This window comes from Colias croceus, chromosome 7 (genome assembly GCF_905220415.1).
Source record: "Colias croceus chromosome 7, ilColCroc2.1".
NCBI classification, from domain to species: domain Eukaryota; kingdom Metazoa; phylum Arthropoda; class Insecta; order Lepidoptera; family Pieridae; genus Colias; species Colias croceus.
In genome coordinates, this window is record NC_059543.1 from 3,970,312 (window position 1) to 3,993,262 (window position 22,951).

At 33.5% G+C, this 22,951-nt stretch overlaps 2 protein-coding genes across 5 annotated transcripts in view; both read left to right on the forward strand.

Moving 5' to 3' along the window:
- The first annotated feature begins 6,169 nt into the window (after nt 1-6,169).
- On the forward strand, nt 6,170-16,778 carry LOC123693476 (pyruvate kinase-like). 4 transcript variants are annotated; one of them, XM_045638616.1, is made up of 11 exons: nt 6,170-6,312; nt 9,865-9,997; nt 10,399-10,622; nt 11,142-11,364; nt 11,882-11,988; nt 12,656-12,802; nt 13,870-13,971; nt 14,311-14,556; nt 14,890-15,112; nt 15,518-15,674; nt 16,546-16,778. In XM_045638616.1, exons 1-11 carry the CDS (start codon nt 6,283-6,285, stop codon nt 16,556-16,558), a joined length of 1,605 nt encoding a protein of 534 aa, XP_045494572.1. In that variant the 5' UTR covers nt 6,170-6,282; the 3' UTR covers nt 16,559-16,778. The 4 variants fall into 4 exon arrangements, with proteins under 4 accessions (XP_045494572.1, XP_045494573.1, XP_045494571.1 ...); XM_045638617.1 differs by lacking the exon at nt 6,170-6,312 and adding an exon at nt 6,733-6,889; XM_045638614.1 differs by lacking the exon at nt 6,170-6,312 and adding an exon at nt 8,423-8,633.
- A 3,743-nt stretch (nt 16,779-20,521) lies between these two features.
- Nucleotides 20,522-22,951, forward strand: part of LOC123693445 (tropomodulin-1) — a 66,599-nt gene continuing 64,169 nt past the window's right edge. The window contains exon 1 of the mRNA XM_045638545.1: nt 20,522-20,664. Coding sequence (XP_045494501.1) covers nt 20,587-20,664 — 78 coding nt within the window. The 5' untranslated portion in view covers nt 20,522-20,586. The remainder of the gene's footprint in view (nt 20,665-22,951) is intronic.

Genomic DNA, 22,951 nt, shown 5'->3' on the forward strand with positions numbered 1-22,951 from the left:
AACTTTGTCTCCGCAACTATTTTGTCTCTCCCATCAATTGTATGGGGAGTTGCGTCGCTACGTGCGCGCACTTTCATACTAGCCCATGGGTGGGAGAGACAAAATAGTTGCGGAGACAAAGTTGCTCGCACGCTACCTCTTACTCAAATTACAACTTTGAGAAAATCATCTCATTTAAGAAGACTCCGGAACTTAAATGAAGAGTAACTATTTTGTGGTTCTTTATGCATTTAGGGCTGATTTTTCAATTGTCAGTGTCACAATAGATAACCAATACTTTATCTGTTTATTTTGATTGTGAATAATATGGGATGGCATTGCAATACTTTATATTTTGAATAATTTTACTTGGACATTGAAAGATTAGCCCTAACACATTTTTAAGGCGTACTTATTTTCTTACAAAATAATATTAAGCTAGAGTGAGATTCATTTCAAAGTTCGCTTCATACTTACTATGTTAAGTCTATCAATTAATTTTCATGTGAATTAAAATATTCTTGTTTTCTCTTCTTAAATCCTTATTAAATAAAAAAAAAAGATTGATTAACCTTAAATAATTATCGAAAAACCTAATAATTCCAACTAACTAACTCACTTTATTCTAACTCCTGGGAATATTGTAATTATTGAACTAAAATTTTATTTTATAAAAAAGTTTAAACTTAAGTATATGCGTCATTTTGGAACTGTAATATTATGTTAGATATTATCATTTGTTTTTAACCCACATCTAGTACATGTTCCCAATTCAAGGATATTTTAACCATTAGTTAAATTTATTATTTTCAACAACTATATTAAACAAACATGCGTCAGAATAAAAAATAACATGAATAAATTACACATAGACTTCGTACTTACTGTACAAAATATGAGAAAGCATATTCTCTTTAAGATCTTCGTATATGTAAAGAATGAATGATTGTCATGTAGGTACTTGTTAAAATCTCAATAATATTGTTGTTGACTAGACCTAACAAGAAATACAATTTATTATACCAGTTTTAGTTTATACTAGAGAAATATACGAGGTTAATGTAAGATCATCAATAGTTATTTAATCGATATTATATTAAGCAAAAACATATATTTGTGATACAAGAATATTTTCCCCCCAAATAATTTCCCGAGTTAGTGTAATGTTTTCGATCTTAATTTTCGATGATACTAATGTAGTCGTATATTATACAAATTGTGGTTGTAGGGTTGTTTTAAAAGTACGGTATATCTTTTTTATGAATAGAATAGCGTTTTTTCAAACAGCCCTGTACTGTATAAAAGCATACTCTAATGCTGTGACGTTATTTGAACAATCCACGTATGTACATCGTAAATTCGCTTTATAAAATAGAAAAATACACGCAAGCAAAAATTTTATACATAGTTTCTTGTAAAAGCTAAGTTGGGTATTCATTGACTGCTACATAAATCATTCATTCAATAAAATGGTATGTTTTACAATAAAATTATTGTGTTTGAAATGGTATAAAAAATGAAAAGATTGTACAATTTTTCCTGCAGCTTTAGATCAAACTTTTAAAATTGCTTGCTTTGTGACTGCTATCGTGATATATATTTAACAAATATTAAAACGAATTTGCTGTAATTAAGACATAAAGCCTTCTTCACAACTATTTTTCTACTTGGAGTGTAATTATTATCCTTTTCTAAATCTGTTTATTACCCTTTGTAATAGTTAAAATTTCTAAAATATGTTAATATAGTCAATAATATAAAGACCAGTTATAACTAAAATTGCTAGTTGGTAATACATATTATATTGTACTATTAATTTGTATAATTTATTTTTTGCTAAAACCTTATAAGATTTATGTTATGTTTACTGTACACACACACTTTTTTTTAAGATTCAGCGATATTGTGTATAATATTTTCCAGAGGTCGAAGGTCAAAATTATTATCCAGATTTAAAGAAAACAATCTCGGAATTAGTTATTCAGTTTTGCAATTATCTACAACGGAAAATTTAAATTTCGTAGTCTGTAGACAATTTGTGTACAATAACTTTTATATAAGTAACTAGGGCATAGTTTAAAATGAGTTCCGGACCCCAGTGTGTATTAGCTTTAAACTTAGCAGCTATATTTTGTGTGTTAACATTAAAGTCCAACAATTTTCTAAAAACAACTAAGCAATATTGCATTGTGTACGTCACGTATTTTTATTTTTAAAATTATTGCCCTTGTATGTTTAGTGTGCTGTATATTTGTTGCAAATGCCATTCCAAAACCTTTCAAAAAGGTTATATCTTGTCAGTAGTTATAATTTGAATAAAAATTATTTCGAATGTATATTGTTTTTTCTTGTTAACCATGTATCCAGTTATATTTGTATACCTATGCACGATCATATCACCTATGAAATTATATTTCCTTTTATGGTGATTATCAGATATGGTATCACAAGGTCTACGCGTGCTTGCTATCTGCACAGTATAACAATATTATTTCCTACTATCTGTTATTACTTACTAGCTTTCCACCCGCAGCTTCGCCCGCGCAGTCAAAAAAAACCCGCATAGTTCACGTTCCCGTGGGATTTCCAGGGTAAAAAGTAGCCTATGTCCTTTCTCGGGTATCAAAATATCTCTATACCAAATTTCATGCAAATTGGTTCAGTAGTTATGGCGTGATTGAGTAACAGACAGAGTTACTTTCACATTTATACATAATATAAGACATAAGCTACTTTTTATCCCGGAAAAATGACCAAATCCCACGGGAACGGGAACTATGCGGGTTTTTCTTTGACTGCGCGGGCGCAGCCGTGGGCGGAAACCTAGTAATATTACTTATATAAAATAATAATAGTATGGATTAACTATCGTCCATAAGCCATTTGGTTTCAGGCAATAAATATTACACTAAGTTTGGGGTTTTATTCTCACAAAAATGAAGTTGGCTACGATTCAAGTGTTATTGATCGTTATGCAACCAGATAAAATAGACCTTTTCATTATCAATTATATTTCATCTTGTAATCTGCTTCTCTATCACAAAAATATCATGGCAGTAGTTATGTGAATAATAAAAATTACAAAAATTATGTAAGTATTCAAAAAAATGTGTGCGTGTACTAGTGTACACACGTAAGAAGTGAAACTTCTTTATGACCTTATTTTTCAAAAAATAATTAATAAATATGCAACTTTACAGAAATATTATGTCGAATCACGCGTGGTAGGGATAAGAAAAAGATGGCGCGTAACGGAAATATGTCACGCGTAACGAAAAAATGTTACACTAAGGGCCGATTTTTCAATGCTTGGATAAAACTTATTCGTCGAATAATGTATAAAACTACCATTTTAAAAACGTATTCTAATTGCCCGTATTTGACAGTTTACGTGACATTTTAATATTATCGTGTAATACTTTATTGGAAAAATCGGCCCTAAATTTTTTTCCAACCCGTTAAAGAAGTTTCACTTCAAAAAAATATTGGTAACTACGAGTAGGTACCTATATATAATATTATAGCCTAATTTAGGAATATAATACTACATGCCTACTGATGTCACATGGATGTCACATTACATGTTTCATACCACAGAACTATATCGAGATAGAAGGAAATAGTTCGTCGATTTATATGAGAACCGACCGTGTAACATTTTGCGTAGGTATTTTGACGTCACGCCGCACGCGAGTCTTTTAGTGATAGTACGGGAGCTAGCAACGTTTAAAAAAAAGTCATTTTAGTATAGTTGGGTTTTTGATATACTGTTTCTCTTGCTATTTCGGTTAGAGTCCGGGCTGTCTGGCTGGCCGCAGTGGTTGCGTTTATTAGTGCGCATCTTATCTGCACAGGAAAATATCCCTAATTTAAAGTCATTTTTAACGCGTAATTTTTAATCTATTGCCTTTAGATAGATCCATCAGACATAATTTTTTTATTGCAAGACGTTTTTTTCGTTGTAAAATAGGTGCCATACGCAATTTTTATTTCAAAATAACTAAAATGTCATCGAAATAAGTGAAATTACATCAACATGAGTCCGCTTAAAAGGTAAGTAATAACTTTATTATTTATATTATATTATCCTTTTTTAATACTTATATTGAATAATTAGTAAACTAATATTTTTAATAGATGGTTTCATATTTATTACACTTTTGGGTATAAATATGAATTTGATGATATTTGTATTTTCTAGTGTTTGATTTTACGCGAGTATTATACATTTTGAAATTAAAGACTTGGGAAAATAATACAATGAATAAATCGCGTTTAAAATCCGTTAAAAAGTCTTTAATTTCTTGATGATATTTGGTTTTTATCAAGTTTACATTAACGTCCTATTTGAGGTTCGTTGGGAAAAAGGAGGCGATATGGTAGATTGTTGCAAAAAAACTCTAAATAGTAAAATGAATATTATATATAGTATAAGTAACACAGTGATTACTTATCCTTCACTGGGACTCATGTTGATGGAATTTCACTTATTTCGATGATATTTTAATTATTTTGAAATAAAAATTGCGTCTGGCACCTATTTAACAACGAAAAACACGTCTTGCAATAAAAAATGTATGTCTAATGGATCTATCTAAAGGCAAATGATTAAAAATTACGCGTTAAAAAATTACTTTAAATTAAGAATATTTTCCTGTGCAGATAAGATGCGCACTAATAAACGCAACCACTGCGGCCAGCCAGACAGCCCGGACTGTAACCGAAATAGCAAGAGGAACAGCATATCAAAGAACCAACTATACTAAAATGCTCACTTGTCAACGTTGCTACCTCCTAGAATATGATGTTCACAACGTCAAAATAATTGTCTCTTAATAAATGGAAACTAAGTAGGTAGTTAAAACATTTTATGGAATCGAATTGGGAATCGATTTTGACCTTGACAGAATAATGAGAATAAGTAAAAATGTATGATAATTTTTACAAGCTTTTTATTAACTTAAACTGTATGTATGTATATATGCATGTGTATATGAATGTATGTATGTATGTTCGGATCAAATCTTGCAATTGAATATTATAGAAGTTTTACTCAACTTATTGAGCTGAAATTTTGCATACATGTGCAAGTCAGGTGACAATATTAAATTTTAGTATCATGGTGCTGAGCTAATGATGGAGACGGAAGGAACTCCTCAACCACTTAACATTATTCGCTGAAACTTTGATGGGCCAGTAAACGAATCTTCATGAAAATGTATGGAACAAATCAGACTGTGTTTCGTAGGAAACCAGTTTTTGTTTTTGCTTCCATCCATTTATTTTTCACAAGAGAATCTTTCGGAAAACTGAAACAAATTTGCAATATGTATATAGTAAATATATTTTAAACCATCGATATACCTAACAATAATATAACTTTAAACCATGATATACCTTACAATAATATTATAGGATTAAAAAATAATTATCATTTTTCTGTTTTCAATAGGTATCGATTTGAATCGACTAAGAAATCGGCATTGAAAATCGTGGCGTACAACTCTATATGCTTACTTTTGACAGAAAAATGAGAAATCAACCTTTACCGCGTTTTGACAGTTTGGAATGTTTTATTTTCATTGCTGGTTTTCAATGCATCTCCAGTCTGGCGTGTAAAATTAAAACCGTAATGGAAAAGTAGCATCATTCCGTTACCGTTTACATTAAATTAATACGGAGCACAAAAATAAATTGTTTTATAAGTAATAGCAGATATTTTAGGGCAAAAAGTACTTACAGGTGAAAGGAAATATTTTTATTGACACCTTCAACTTTTTTGGTGGTGTTTGCACAGTTAATTATCGAGCACGGGGTCATTTTCTGTTTGCATTAGTACGTCACACACGGAGAGCGGTCGAGAGAGGACTGAGCATCGTGGCGAGCAAAGACGATGATTAATCGTCTTTTCGCCACGCGAGGTACATACACTCTTTCCTTCTATCTCGATATAGTTCTGTGTTTCATACAATGATGAACCTATTATAAGCCTACCTACTAAGTAATATTTTTTTTGGAGTCTGCGATATCTTGATTTATTATTAGGTATAAAATTAATTGTAGTTAAATAAGTACAAATTTCACTATAAAAATTTATTGCAGGTTGACATCTTTCCAGATTCCTAGGCACAGAATTGAGAATAATATTCCATAAGTAGGTACCTACATAACGTAATGCGTGCGGGGGGTTAAGTTTATTGACATTTCAATAAGATAAGTGGAAACCGAAGATAACTTGCATTTGAACTAAACCGGTCATATAAAGGTTTCGACGTGTTGTGAATCAGTTGTGTGGACTGTAAAATGAAAGCTATAGTGCGGGACGGGATAAAAGTAAGTTTTTAAATATTTTTTTACATAATCAGTCAAAAAGTTTTAAAAATACACCGCCTTTTTATCTAGGTCATTTAAATGAGAATTTAATCTAACTTCGATTATATGAAACAAAAATCTGTAGGTACGGTCTACTGTTTACAGGACTTTTAATCTTAGAGCATTTATAATTTATATTGCTCTAAGCTTTTAGTAGGTACCTATTTTTTTTCTAATTGTCAACTGTCATAAAAAATCGATTTTCGAATAATAATCGATGTTTTGACTTTTCTCCTTACTTCGTAGGTTATAAACATTTTTGTAAATATTGTGTTTTATTTTAATTAAGACCTCATAAAATAAAATAAAAACACTAAGAGGTTAAATAATAATTATTTTTAAAATGTCATCTGATAGCTAGCGTAGAAATGAACCTGTACCTCTGACATTGCAATGACCTTTAGAATTCCATAGAGTTGCTGTCAAAGTATTCCACTACCACTATTTCTGTTTATTCGGAACTTTCGAGTTTCGACGTGTTATAGGTACCTAGTTGTAGTTTAATTTCTAAAGGCAAAATATGGCATCCATGGAAATAGTAAGTAAATTTTATTTTATGTTTAGTTCTAATATAAGTTTTACGACTCTGGTTTATTTAACAAATGAGATATAAAATAGATAAATAAATTGTTGGAGTACGTAAATACTGAATCATCAGGTGATGCCGGTCAACCCACCATCTTTAATCAAAAAGTATCCTAATTCCTATTTAAAAAATATGATTTGTGCAAACTGAGACATTTTTGTAATTGGAAATATTACCTATATATTCTCATAAGTTACTTACCTACCTATATATTTAAAATTTATTTTATAAGAAATTAAAATCCTAACTAATCCTAACGTGTTTGATTACGTGCATCTTAAAGAAGGAAGCATAAAATATAAAGGATTAAGGATATGAACCAAAACAAATTGTAAACAAAATTTTTTGTTTTTGTTTTATAATTTGAGCCTAAAAACAATAAATAAAGATCAAAATACATACAATTCAATGCTCACCTAGCATAAGTAGGTGATAATTTAGTAAAATAAAAACATCACGTACCTATACCTGCTGCAACAGGTACCTAGGTATAATATCTTATTTTAAATAGGTACTTACCTATATGTTTTTACGTTGAGTTACTTACCATTTCGGCATTTAATTCATATGAAAAATTATATATAAGAAACACTGCAGTCTGCATATAAATACATTTGACTCGGTGCTGTGTTGTTGTTGCACACAAAATATAAAACATTAAAATATAATATATGCGCGATCCGAAGGTTTCCAATACCGCAGAAGTAGCACAGAGAAGTAGGTAGTTTGCGCCTTGCTAGTTGCCAATACAAATCACATACAATTAATTATTATATAGGTACCTAGGGTACCTAAGTACACTACATTGAAAATAGCAGGACACACATGACAAAACGGAAGTGTTGTCATGGAAACAAACAAAAAGTCAAATGTATGTCCTGCGTCGAAAACATGTCGAAAATTACGAATTTTACTGCCAATTTTGAAGCAATTATCTACTCACTTCTTTTGCTAGTAGGTAGAACTAATCGAACTACTTTTTCTTCTAACATTGGCACTTACACGGAATACTTAATAACTTAATATAATAAAATATATATATTTTACTGTTGATTGCTCCGAGTTTAAAAATAAAACTGTGTAGATACCTTACTGTAACTTTTACTACACTGAAAACACACTTTAATGTAAAATTATTAAAATAATACCTAAGCAAGTTTCTAATAAGGGATATTGGAACTGGAGTGATTACATTTACATTAGATAAGTATTAGTTAACACTACGTTCATAACAAAGGGTTACAAACAAGTTACAAACATCAGTTTGGCAAACCGAAAGTCTGTTTTGGTTTCTGGCACACCATCAAAGTTTAAAATTAGACAAAATTATATTTTAGCAGTTAGCGGTATTTTAATGTTCGTTCATAGTTTTTAAGAACTTAAAGCAAGTAGGATAGGGCTACGGCTAGGGCGAAGGGTCGTATTTTGAAAAGGGGAGAAAGGGAGAAATAAAACTTGTATTGGTTCGTGTTTCTATTCTCGCGTCACAACTTTGATGCGCGCGCCAACTGTCGTGATTCGACGTTCAATACGCAAGTCCGTATTTCAATGCGGCCGAGAGAAGTTTTCTACGCTAAAGGGCAGTTCAAGATCATATGCACCGTCGGTTTCACCACTTGCGAATTTTCAGAGAGGTGTTCTTAGTAACAATAGTGTAAAAATGGTTTGGTGCACAATTTACGATGGAAAAACAGAGGTATTGAACACAACAGTCATAAAATTTAAGCCCATTAGTACAGTAACTTTTTGTATTTCAAAATGTATTAATGTACCTACAAGCAATTTGGGTACAATTGTTACATTAATTCTTTCACTTTCATCTCAAGAATAAAATACCTATACCAATGAGACCTGGAAAATGTATAAATAAATAAAAAGTATGGCTCCACATCAGCTTGAGTTAATTTCATACAAGTAATAAGTATGTGTAGGTAATAAAATAAGTTTACCTACATATTATAATAATAATTTAATATAATATGTACATTGTACATACCTTGAAAGTTGAAATAATTGTACCTTATCCTTATCCATATATTTTAATGAGCACTACTTAGAAACACTACAATTTTCAGTAGGTAGTTAATCTTTCATGACTATAATTTTATATAGAATATTAACGGCAACTAATATATTTAGCACCTGAAGTTATAGACTACAGTCATAAACAGTGGCAAGGTCAACATAAATACATTATCAGTTCATGTGGAGTGTGTCTTAGAAATAAATGTATGCAGGTATACAGTGTTGTATTGAAATTGCTACCTAATATGTTTTCCACAAATATGCCTGAATAAAAGACTATTCTTATTTCTAATTGGAATCATATTTGATGTCTTGGAAATTGTATTTGGTTTGAAATATTTATAGTTAACAATCAACTCATACTAATGATAGGTGACCATTATTCCAAAAAATTTTTTTTTTTAAACATAGATTTTCATACTTCGATTTTAGTAGTTCTGTAACATTATCTGTAACTGTGTACCTATCTTTTGGAAACTCAAGAAAAAATCAAAATAATGACTCTTAACATTATTTTTAAAGCGAGCATAAATTTCCAATGCCATATTTATTTCAAAATAATTTGTCAATGAAATACCTATATTATATGTACATTACGGATATGGTACTACTTACATACTAAATTTATTCTACAGTAGAATTTTCATTTTTGTAATCATGTATGTAAAGTAACTTCTTAAAACCAACTTTATCACACCTAAATTAAAAATAAGTATATTTTATTGATTTTTTTATTTCATCAGAATAAACTCATCAAACAATTTAGCTTACCATTTTATCCCATTGAGCCCCAAACGGCCCGATCGGTCCCAGACACAATAGATTTTCTATTGTGTCTGTGGTTCCGAGGCATGAGTTATTAATATAGTATCCAGATTATTTATCAACTTAATATTTCACAGAGTGGGTGTGCAGAGAAGCCATGCATGCAGCTGGCTGCATCAAATGCCCTCTCCAACCTAGACCACATGTGCAGCCTGGATATCGACTCCAGGGCTTCATATGTCCGTCTTTCTGGAATCATCTGTACCATTGGTGAGTTGATTACTAAGAAAATAATAGTACATATGTACTAGGTATTTTATATTAGTGTGTTTGATTAACAAGCTCTAGTGGATGTTGGCTATATTGGGTTATCATGTTACAGTAGTGGGTTTTATAAGGTATTTGATTGGATAAAATTGCTGCACTAAAGTAATATTACACTATAAAAATCAATATAAGTATTCTAGTATCAATATATGGTACCATAAGTCTACATCACTTGTCAATTATTAAAATCACTTTATAATAAAAGTAACGAATATTGAATGGTATAATTTTAATTACTTACTACAAAAGAAATATCAAATTCATCAATATCTATCCTATCTTCCAATAACACTTTCGAGAAATTCGTTTTCAACTAAATATTTATATTTTTTTAATCTGAACAGGGCCGGTATCCCGCAGCGTCGAGATGCTAGAGAAAATGATGGAAACCGGCATGAATGTTGCCCGTATGAATTTCTCGCATGGTTCCCATGAATACCACGCAGAGACAATCCGCAACTGCCGGGAGGCTGAAAAGAATTATAGCAAAAAGCTTGGCATGCCTTTCTCGTTGGCAATTGCTTTGGACACTAAGGGACCAGAGATCAGAACTGGCCTTTTGGAAGGTGTAAGTACATAGATACAGCATTTGAAGAGATGAATATTGGTTTAGATGTCAATGAAGCTGTTTACTCCACAATAGGAAAAAGAAGAAAAAATGATAAAATGATCAATTAAGAAATGTTTTAATGTGCATTGAATTATACATATATTGTTGATTTGTCCTTGCTTGTTAAATTGGAATTACATTACTTCCCCAACCATCAATTTTACAATTATGGTAATAAATGTATGCGTTATCACTAATGTTAATTTATTAGAATAGCTATGTAAATTCATGTGCTCATTATTGATTGGTTGTTCAATTATAAATAAAATGAACTTGCATACATAATATGAAAGAATAAAAAAATGCATTTTCATCTTCTACTCTATTAAATAATAGATACTAGATAGTATTGGTTTATGAAATCTGCAAAAACTCTCTAGAAGATATAATATCCGAATAAATACAACAGGACAATTAATTTATATTATTTCTTTTACTTCTTCATATAACTGGTCACTTATTACTTTTTATATACAGGGTGGTTCCGCGGAAGTAGAGTTGAAAAAGGGTGAAACTCTCAAACTGACAACCGACCCGTCCTACCAAGAACGTGGCAACGCATCCACCGTGTTCGTCGACTACAAGAACATCACTAACGTAGTGAAGCCCGGCAATAGGATATTTATCGATGACGGCCTCATCTCTGTTATTTGTGCGTCATCGACAGCTGATACTTTGGTCTGCACTATTGAAAATGGAGGTGGGTAGTTTTAATGAAATCTTATATACAACATCCTGACAAGAAGCTGATTCGCCTATGAAATTAATATATTTTGTTCAATTCGATACAGAATTGCATCCTTTTGTTTTAAATCCTATTACATCCATACTAATATTATAAATGTGAAAGTAACTCTGTCTGTCTGTCTGTCTGTTACTCAATCACGCCTAAACTACTGAACCAATCTTCATGAAATTTGGTATGGAGATATTTTGGTATCTGAGAAAGGAAAGGCTACTTTTTATCCCGGGAAAATGATGCAATCCCAGAAATTCAACGGGAACGAGAACTATGCGGGTTTTTCTTTGACTGCGCGGGCGAAGCCGCGGGCGGAAACCTAGTATCCTATAGAATTTATGTATTTTTTAACCCCAAAAACTATGGAAGTTTTTCTATTTGTAGCTTAGGTGTTTTTTTTTTTTCTTTTTTGCACATATTTATTTTTTGTAATTATATGTTATTACTTCAAATACAATAAAAATATTCCTATATACAGGTATGCTTGGATCAAGAAAGGGTGTGAACCTCCCCGGCCTGCCTGTAGATCTGCCAGCTGTGTCTGAAAAGGACAAGTCTGATTTATTATTCGGTGTGGAACAAGGCGTAAGTATGGATTAATATTATTCAAGCATTTTTAAACTTTTATTTAAACATTTACATGTAGTGATAAGGTCAAAAAAAAATAAAATTTATAAACAATTTTTTTATAACCCAAGATAAATAGTTTAGTTCCGGCAATCGACATACAATTTCCAATACATTATCATTAGAGATTCCGCAATAAATACTTTATCAAGTGTTTTAATAAGAAATAAACCTCGCTAATCAATGTCATTGCCTGACATTCTTTTCGGATGAGTAGTGTTACTGATAAAAGCGTGATATCACGAGAGAACAGCACGTGGTCCATAATGTAAACACGCCTTATCTATACTTGTATATATTTCGTTAATTTTATGTTCGTAAAAGGTGTAATTAATTTTTAGGTCAAACTTACTTGGTGATAATATTTGTTGATGTTTTTGTAGGTAGTCGAAGATTTGTAAAATTAATGCCGGGATCATAATTCATTTAGTTGATATTGATAAGCTGATGATTCATGTTTCTAAGATTTTCCAGAACTTGTATATATTATAGTTTTCATAATGCATACTAACAAATCTAACTATCAGTCTCCTCCAGATTAATTATACTAATAATATTGAGAGTTATTTTCATGAAAGTAGAATAAAATATGATTTCAAAAGATTTCAATTATTTTTTTTCAAAGGTGGACATGATTTTTGCCTCTTTCATCCGTAATGGAGCGGCGTTGCAAGAAATCCGCGGCATCTTGGGCGAAAAGGGAAAGAACATCAAAATCATCTCCAAGATCGAGAACCACCAGGGAATGGTCAACCTTGACGAGATTATTGCTGTAAGTTAAATGAATAAAAAAAGGAAATTAGACTAATGGGGATGAGGATTAAAATTAAAAAATATGGAAAAGTAATATATTATGTAATAACACTACTGTACAAATACTTAAAAAAAAAAAACAAAAAAAGAAACAAACCTAAAACTTCGCAAAATATCGAATGTTAGACAACAACTATTGAACATGTCTGCTCACAAAGCCAATAACGACTAAGAATTAGAATTTCTGTTAAATATAAGCAATAATTCGCCTTACAGCACAGGAGGTGAAATATTTTTGAACATTGTCTATATATAAATTTATAAAGAATAGAAAAAATTCGATCACGAGGCGGGACTCGAACCCGCATCCTTCGCGCCATTCCGGGGCGGATGCCTAACCAACTCAGCCACTCGTGACCCGCCCGAGTAATCGAATTTATTCTATCCTTTCAGTTTTATGTGTCTTAAGGGACACACCGCCTCGTGATCGAATTTTTTCTATTCTTTATAAATTTATATTTATAAAGCATTTGAATGCCATAAAAACCAAAAAATATAAATTCATTGTCTATTATTTAATAAAACATCTGCTCTCTACCAGTTCAAATTGTATTAAATTCGGGATCACATTAAATTGCTTCATACTTTTTCATTTGACACGCTAGAAACTAGTTTCTGCAATGATGTACTGGCTCTAAAACGCGGATGCTGCCAATTTATAGCATGCATTATCTAATGACTTTATGATCTGAATAAGGTTATTCTTCAATTGTCGCAAATTACATAGACATATTGGAACCAGGTTTTACTCAACAGGATTATTTAATTCTATTCTAATCTTTTGTTTTCACCTTAGTTTTTATTCAGTTTTTACGTAGGTTAGATTCATGGCTGCCATCTTGGTATAGAGGGTGCGCATGAACATAAAACTTTCACATCGAGTCCATAGAGATTTTTATGAATGCCAAACTACATATACTGCATTTTTTCATTATTCTATTCCTTTTCACCTTAAAACATACTTTAATGTAAGTGTGTGTAAAGTAAAAATGAAATAAAGTTTGGTAATAATACTTCTTATTTCAGGCATCTGACGGTATCATGGTAGCGCGAGGTGACTTGGGTATCGAAATTCCTCCAGAAAAGGTGTCCTTGGCGCAGAAGACCATGATCGCGCGTTGTAACTTGGTAAGTAATTTGTATGTTACAAATATTCTTCAATGTAAAAACGTAATATTGAAATGTATAAAAGCTTATGTGTTGTTGCATATTGTATTTTGATCTCACTGCTATTTTAGGTGTATTTGCACACTATTTATAAAAGAACTTGTTCTTTCAATAAGTATAATATAGTTCAATTTTTTTTTTCTGACGTTGTTCACACACTTGATACTCGTATTTTTTCCATCGATTTTGACATATCCAAATGAATGGAAGATGTTTCACAACCTGTACTTTTTAATAATAAATTATTTTAGACACAAATTATTCCAAAAATAGCTAATAATGATGCCATTTACCTTCCAGGTCGGTAAACCAGTTATTTGCGCAACGCAAATGCTCGAGTCCATGGTGAAGAAGCCGCGTCCAACCCGCGCGGAAACTTCAGACGTGGCCAACGCGATTCTGGACGGAGCTGATTGCGTCATGCTCTCTGGGGAAACGGCCAAGGGTGATTACCCCTTGGAGTGTGTACTCACTATGGCCAATATCTGCAAAGAGGCGGAGGCTGCGATCTGGCATAAACAGCTGTTCATCGATCTGGTTGCGCAGGTCTGTTTGTGGTGTTTTGTTAAGTATTATGTGCTGTAACTTGGTGCAAGAGAAATTTCAGTACGTATCGGTATTATTGGAAAAAAAGGAAAAAACTGCTACACTTTAGATTTAGAATATTTTCATACTTAATATCTATTTAGATCCGCACGCTGGAAATAAAGTTTTGGAAATGATTTGAAAAATATTATGATAAATTAAAATCGCGTTAAAGTTTGCAGTACCTCTAACAGTTAGAGGAACTGCAAACATTAACGGGTATGAAGAGTCTAACTTAATACCCATTACATTTACAATTTTAAATTGAATTATAAAATCCTAATCTTTTTGCAGGTGAAACCACCAATTGAACCTGCCCACTCTGTCGCGATCGCGTCCGTAGAGGCATCGTCCAAGTGCATGGCGACTGCCATCATTGTGATCACCACAAGTGGCCGGTCAGCATACTTGCTCAGCAAGTACCGGCCCCGCTGCCCCATCATCGCAGTAACACGGCAGGCGCAAACCGCTCGCCAGGCGCACTTGTACCGCGGAGTACTGCCCCTGGTATACGAAGGTAAGACTAACATGCGGAAATACCACCTTTTACAGTTCAATTCAAACTTAATGGCGGTTCGGAAGTTAGGTGCAGGTGCGTGTGCGGGTGCGCACAGATCCCTTAACGTCCGGCTAATATCTAAAATTGTTTTCTTTGCATCGGATCGTACAATGTTCCGAGCCGTCATTAAGCTTGAATCGTACTTGTACCATTGAGATTAGAGAGATTAAACTGATATGATCATTTATTAAAAAAATATATTTTACTACTACTTTAAATTGGCCCTTCCACCCAGATAAATTATTGGTATTCATTTTTTTACACATTATATTACATTACATTATATTGATTATCAAAAAATAAATATAATAAACCTTTAACTTACTTTATAAATAGAATATTATCACAAACAAAAATTTACAGAGGGCGTGGCCAGCGACTGGCTCAAGGACGTCGACAACCGCGTGCAGTACGGTCTGCAGTTCGGTCGCAAGCGCGGCTTCTTGCGCACCGGCGACAACGTGGTGCTCGTTACCGGCTGGAGACAGGGCTCTGGATACACCAACACTATGCGCATCATGTAAGTTACATTACTCACAAATGCACACTTATTAAAAATTACACACGCACACCTATACACAATCACACACAAACAAGCTCGCGGGCTCGGTAGAGCCTTGGCAACACCAATTTGCTATAATCTATGCACATCATATGAGTTTCACATATACACACATTCAAATTGCACACGTATGCACAATCACACACGCGCACATACATGGACAAATACACATATGGATATACCAACAACATGCGAATCTTGTGAATGACACCAAAGTCCACATACGCATGCACACGAATATACACACACACACAAAAAAACAATTATACATGATGTAGATATACACGTGTACGTGTCGTGGCCATATCGTAGATTTGCTCATTTCATGAAATGGCCAACATAGTTTGATCAGATCATTAAATCGTCAACGTTTCACGATTTGGTCATCGACATTTGGCCAGATCGTATAAAATGTAGATTAGGTTAGGTTAGGTTAGACTTTAATAAACAACGCACGAGCCGAGCGAGCAAAGCGAGCGTGCCGCGGCAGCGGCCGGCGAGTGCCAGAAGCGATTCGCTTTTTTAAAAAGAAACAAAAATTGTCGCATTTCGTGAAATGGCCATCCACGTTTGGCCAGATCGACGATCTGGCCAAACTAAATTGGCCATTTCATGAAATGAGCAAATCTACGATATGACCACGACATACGCACGCACGCAAATTTTCGGCTATATACGCATGCTACTAAATCCCTACCCTACACAAAAATGCACACTCATAACTGCAAAATTTACTTTTACATTGATACAACACACCAAACATGTCTAATTATAAAATTTATCTGTTTCGTAATAATAGATTATTAATCCCATAATATTTCTTTTCCAGCCAAGTGGAATAAGGAAAGCTGGTTGAAAATATGCCGGTTATTAAGATATTCCTATGAAGTATTAGAGCAACCAGCAGTGATAAAAGATCTACGCACTTAAAGTGATATTATATAAGCTATGTAATGTATGTCGAAATTATGCCTAGCGTAGGAAATATTTATTAAATGCAAAGTTTATAGAACTATGAGTGTTGCGTTTGTATGTGATACTTAATAAAAGTTTTATTTCTGATTTGGTGTTTTATTGAACTTTTAATGTACGCAAGCATGTTTTAAAAAATAAGCTATATTATTTGTAATAAGTTTTTGACTGAATTTTGCAGTCAAAAGTGGTGGTTCCAAAAAACTAATAATTAAGTAATTACAAAAAACTTCAGGCTGTGATAAGAACGTGCAAAATGTTTACCTTTTTGTAGGGTTGTTACAAATTTATTTACTTATCAGTTTTAATGTGTTTTTAATCCTTTTGATGATTGAATTATCATAGGTACACACTGCAATAAAATAGGTACTACGTTTTTTCCAAAATATAGATTTTTTCCAAAATATAACTAGCAACTGAAAAAAACAAACAACAATGACATTGTCAACTAGATTCAACTGACAGCTGTGGTCAGTGCCTGTCTAAACGGGATTATGTCAAATCATGTCAGAGATGACAGCTTCATAGTGGCCACGCACACATGCTTCGCGGTCGTGTGCTTGTAGTAGTGCAACCAAAGTGCAACCGATTCGCGCGGTTGTGTGAACTGTGAAGATTAATGGGTACCATTCACAGGCGCACCCATCCGCTGGATTTGTAGCTGGCTACAAGTCCGCGGACCAATCTGCGTGTGTATGTGTAGTTGTGCGCGGCTCGCGGCTCGGCGCGGGCTCGCCGTCTGGAGACGCGAGCGCCGCGCCGCACCCGAGCCGCGCCGGACAAATCCGTACGTGTGTGTGCGCGCGCGGATTTGTCTGTGAACTTGTCAAAATAACTAGCTTTCCACCCGCAGCTTCGCCCGCGTAGTCAAAGAAAAACCCGCATAGTTCCCGTTCCCGTGGGATTGCCGGGATAAAACCTATCCTATTTCCCGGGATAAAAAGTAGCCTATGTCCTTTCTCGGGTATCAAAATATCTCTTTACCAAATTTCATGCAAATTGCTTCAGTAGTTAAGGCGTGATTGAGTAACAGACAGATAGACAAGGTTACGTTCGCATTTATAATATTAGTATGGATTAAAAGAATTCATAAATCACAACGCATTTATTTATTTATGGTGGATTCTAGATAACAGATTTCGATTTTTAGAGTAACGTCTCTAGTAAGTATTTAAAAAGAAAAAAGGTTCAGTTCTTTAAATCAGAAAATGTTTATTATGTTAAGAATGGTTTATTAGTAAAATAAAATATAAAAATTACTCGTATCGGTCATTATTATTATAAATATATTATTTTAATTGAAAAAAGTTAATCAAATGTGCAGTTCTAGTTCGTTCGTTCTTTTTTTTCGTGGTAGGATAGATACGTGCAAGGCTCATCAAAGTTCACAGTCGACTGGACTGCAACTCGGCGCTCGTGTAGTGTGTGGGCGATGACGGATTTGTCCATGGATTGGTACGGCTCGGGGCTCGGCTCGCGGTGCGTGTAGTGAATGCCGGGCTTTATAATTATGTCAAGAAGCTTTTATCTAAATCTACATTTTACTCACTCATGTGCTTCAATAAACATAATACACAGGTGTTATACCTGCTTGAACAATATGCTTGAGTAAAATAGTCGCTCAAGCTAGTAGGTACCTATATAAATATTTATATTGAAATCAGTTGCAATAGGGTTCAACGCAGGCGCGGTCCCAGCCTGACATTTTGGGGGGGGGACACGCAGCTGGAAAGGTATGGAATCCCCCCCCCCCCCCAACCGTACTCGCCAAATATCGTATTCACGTGAAGAAGAAGTGATAAGCAAAAACTTGAGAAAATCGTACTTGATAAAATAGAAAAAAAATTCTTATACTGTACAATATATTATAAAAAAACCGGCCAAGTGCGAGTCAGAAGCCGTTAGCTGCAAATTTTCGCAAATTTCAACATTTGCAAGGGATTAAAAACAGGTATAAACAGAACTTTAGGTGTGCGAGTGACTCCGATTTGCACCAGTTTTTTATATATTGTACAGTATAAGAATTTTTTTCTATTTTATCGAGTACGATTTTGGGGGGGGTCATGTCCCCCGTGACCACCCCCCTGGGACCGCGCCTGGTTCAACGAAAATCTGAACTAACAATGAAATTATTTTTGCCTTTTAATCTGAGATTATTTCATGAAGAAGTGTCGGTCACAGGAATAATTTAGGAAAATTTAGTAAATACACACTGAGATCACACACTCTCGAGAGATTTCGAATTCAAACTATTATTAATATTAATTTATACTATCATCTTCTTAACTATTATATTTAACTAAGGGCTTAAATATTTCCGCGTACGGACCATATTAAAAGCGCTTGCTCTTTATAGAGATTATTTAATATGTATTGCAAGTAATTCCATTTAAATAAAACATGACATTAATAATTTATCTCGAAAATTAAATTTAAACTTTAACATTTCTCACACGATAATAATTTAATATCAATGTCACAATGTGGTAGGTATTAGTTTAATAATTCAATTAGAAAAATGTTTACTTTACATTATAAATTTATAAACTATACTATACTATACTTTACATTATTCATAATGATATTATAAACGGACTATAAGTCCGCCTTTTGATTTTGAAAAAGAATTAACTAATGAATTAACTCTACCGTCTACGAAAGCTATTGGGAGCTGAAAATCGTTATCGATGAAAGCTCTACTTTAGTAGTGTCGGGCGCTCCTCGCTAGATGGCGGGATTATAAAAATGATCATTAAGGCTTTTTAGCATGGCTATAGATCTAAGCTCCCAAATATAATGTTTATATATTCGTGTTCTACGAAGTTGGCTAAGTTTCAAGGTTTATTTTTAAATGTAAAGTTCTGGAGTGCGAATATAATAATATTATGCATTTAGAAATATTTGAGTAAAGATTTTAGTTAGTAACTACTTAGCTTTATTTTAGTGATTTATTTATTTTATTTATAAGTAATCGTAGAACATGTACTTAAATAGGAATGTTAAGAGCATTTAACTACAAAGTGACTCTATTATGATAATGAATAATATCTACAGCGAAAAATACTGTGTACTTACCTACCTTATTCAAATAGATACTTTTATTTGAAAAGTATTAAAATAAACAAATATATGTATACAATTTAATTCATTATCTAATTTTCGACAGGATAGAGGCTACACACACAGTCAGCTTCTATTTCCTTTCTATTATTTTTTTACACACTACTCATTGATAGAGTCAACAATAAATATGTTTTTAAACTACCTTACTTATTTAGTTTACGTTCTTTGATACAATCGTTAATTTATTAGAAGATTGAAATAACTCGTACAAATCCCCTAATGAATATGTCCATGACAATGTATCGAGAGGAATTTATTGTATTTTAAACTGTTGTCATTAAAGAAAAGCAAGGTCGACATCAATCGGGGCAACAAACGACCATTTTATATCAAGACATTTGTTTACATGTAATGTTGCATGCTACATTACTCGTCACTATATTTGCTTCAGTATTTATATATTTTATTGCTTAAATGTCCTCGTATATACTTAAAGCTCAGATAAATCTTATGGCTTATTTTTTAATTTTAACAAAGGACTAAGGAGTAAACGTAAAATGATTTGAAATCATGTTTTGTATGAAAACAGTTAGGTAAGCATTTTTTTTCAGACGTTCAGAAATTAGCGCGATACAAAGCAGATCAGAAGCTATTGCGGAGGTTCTAAGTAAATAATTTAGTCGAGCGTCCTGGGTTTATTACACCCCAATTCCCAAGTTCGAATGAGACAGGCACACCACACGGACCGGCGACTGAAAACTAAAAATAACTGCGCGCTCTTCAGTACCGCCTCAACGACCGTGCGCGACGCCCGCGCAACACGCGAATCGCAACCATGGCGGAGACAATCGAAGAAACATACGAGACCGCGGTCACCCGCAAGGTGGTCCGCACGAGCCTCAAGATAGAGGAGGTGAGGACACGACTGCTTTATGTAACGATGCGACACAAATAGACGCGCACGCGTCGACGCGACGCCACCGCACCTGCTCACATAACAGATAACACATTTGACAGTGAACACGGACGTAAACATTAGCGTTATCCTGAACTAGTAGTGTCCAGGCCGCGGAAAGTGCAACGCATCAAGCATAATGGGTTCAAAATTGTTTAGTTCTTCTTCGTTATTTCTAATGCCTTTGTCAATCGTTGACGGATGGGCCGGTTTCCGCCCAACCTATTCCGGGAATGAGACAAGTGGAAGCCGGTCCAAACGGTTTTCAGTGAATCGCCCGCGAAGGTCCTACGTCAGTGGAAGTGCTCGCGGTGTCACCCATATATTTGTGTTGTAAATAGAAATGAAGCTTGAATGAACACCCGTACCTTGACGCGTGTGCATCGGCCTATCTTGTGACACGGACATGACCACGTGTGACCTTGCAAGACAACACAAACAACATATGATTCAGAATGAAACCCACCACACTATTAGGTACATTCCTCATACATTCATACTCTACATTTAATAAGAGCTCTTCATCATAAAAGTTGTTTCAGTATTGATTATGCAATGATAAAGTTTTAATGACCGTCAGTCATCAAGACGACCGGTAGAACATCCATGCCAATACACTACTACATCGACGAAAGACACGTAAGGGCGGTAGTGATAGGACATTGTCGCGTTATCGCATTCCTTGAACAAATTAACAATTAATGTCAGCGGGAACTACTGTCCGTTTCCAAAGCGCAAAATCCAATGGAAAAACGCGCCGTGGCATATTTTCGTCTTGGCTCCCATCCTAGTTTATCTGCTACATTACGATGTTTATTCACAATACGAAAGCGAGCATTAATGTGTGCGTTTCAGCCACTTGGGTTTGGGACTTGAGGTTTAAAAACCATTATTCCAACCAGAGCCCATCTAGACCTACCGCCGAGTCGTGACTCTCTAAAACAACAACATTCTTCTTGGAAGTTAAAAGTAAACACAAAAATGTGCACAATTATACGCATCATGTAAAAGCATCATTTGTTATAATGACTAGAAGATGTAAGAAATATTTTCATGTTATCTGAAACTTCAAAAGTGCCGCTGACTGCCAAATCTACAGATATTTACTTGGCATCTTCATTCTAGACGTTTGCTAATGTAATAGTGTTAAATGTATTATATAGTTAGATCTGTTTTAAAAAAGTTATAAAACTTGATGGATCTTCAGGGATATACGCTTTCAAAGCTCGAACGGGTTGTATGGGTTTCTTGCATTTTAATTTCATTATAATATGTATAATGTAGGTAGTTTTATCAAATCCCATGAGATGATTTTAAATGGATTTGTTTTGACATATAAACCTTCAAACTGATTTAGATCTTGAATTTATTGTTTTTGACGATACGTAGTTATTTGTTAACATTAATGTTGTCTTTGAAGATAGTGATAGTACCTAAGTAGTTGGTAAGTAGGTATAGAGATTTTCTCAATGGGAAAAATTAGTGTCCGTTGAAATACGTCACCTACGTTTGTGTTGTCTTTGGTCTTTAATTTCTGCTCTATAATAAAATCTTAAAGTATACTCTTAGAATCTATCCTTAAATGTATCTAAAAATTAAACGGCTTATGCTTGTTAGTAGAGAACAGTAGTACAGAAATAATAATATTCATGATGAAAACACCAAAAACAATGGCGTTATTAAATGTTTTCGGAATACGAATCATTCATAACGGTATCCGGAGCATTTGTTTACAAAATAAGCGATCTTTCAGATACGCACTGCACACAAAAAAATGCATTCAAGTACAAAAAATAAGTGCATTAATAAATACGAATATTACTATTGCGGTTTGAAAATAGTAAGTAAAATTATCGATAACAAGGTCGCTACATCCCGTATAATATTTTAACGTTCAGTGCTATTAGTGATCGAGATATTTCTAACTATTTCAACGACCCACATCCACATGATAGATGTTAAAATTAAATTAAACTAACAATCTTATAATACCAAAGTGCAAGATGTGTCACGTCGTAGCCCAGCCTCTATCGTAGTTTCGAATGTGATTATTTTTCTATATAATATGCAGAATGCAGATACAAGGTACTACGATTAACAGACTTTGAACTCTTGGCTCCAATAATATAATATAACATAAAAAATTAATTAATAAAAAATAATTATAGAGATGAAGAACCATAGATTATGAATTTAAATGACTAAACTGCTTTCTGTCTCTTAAGTCGTAGTCGTAACCAAGTCG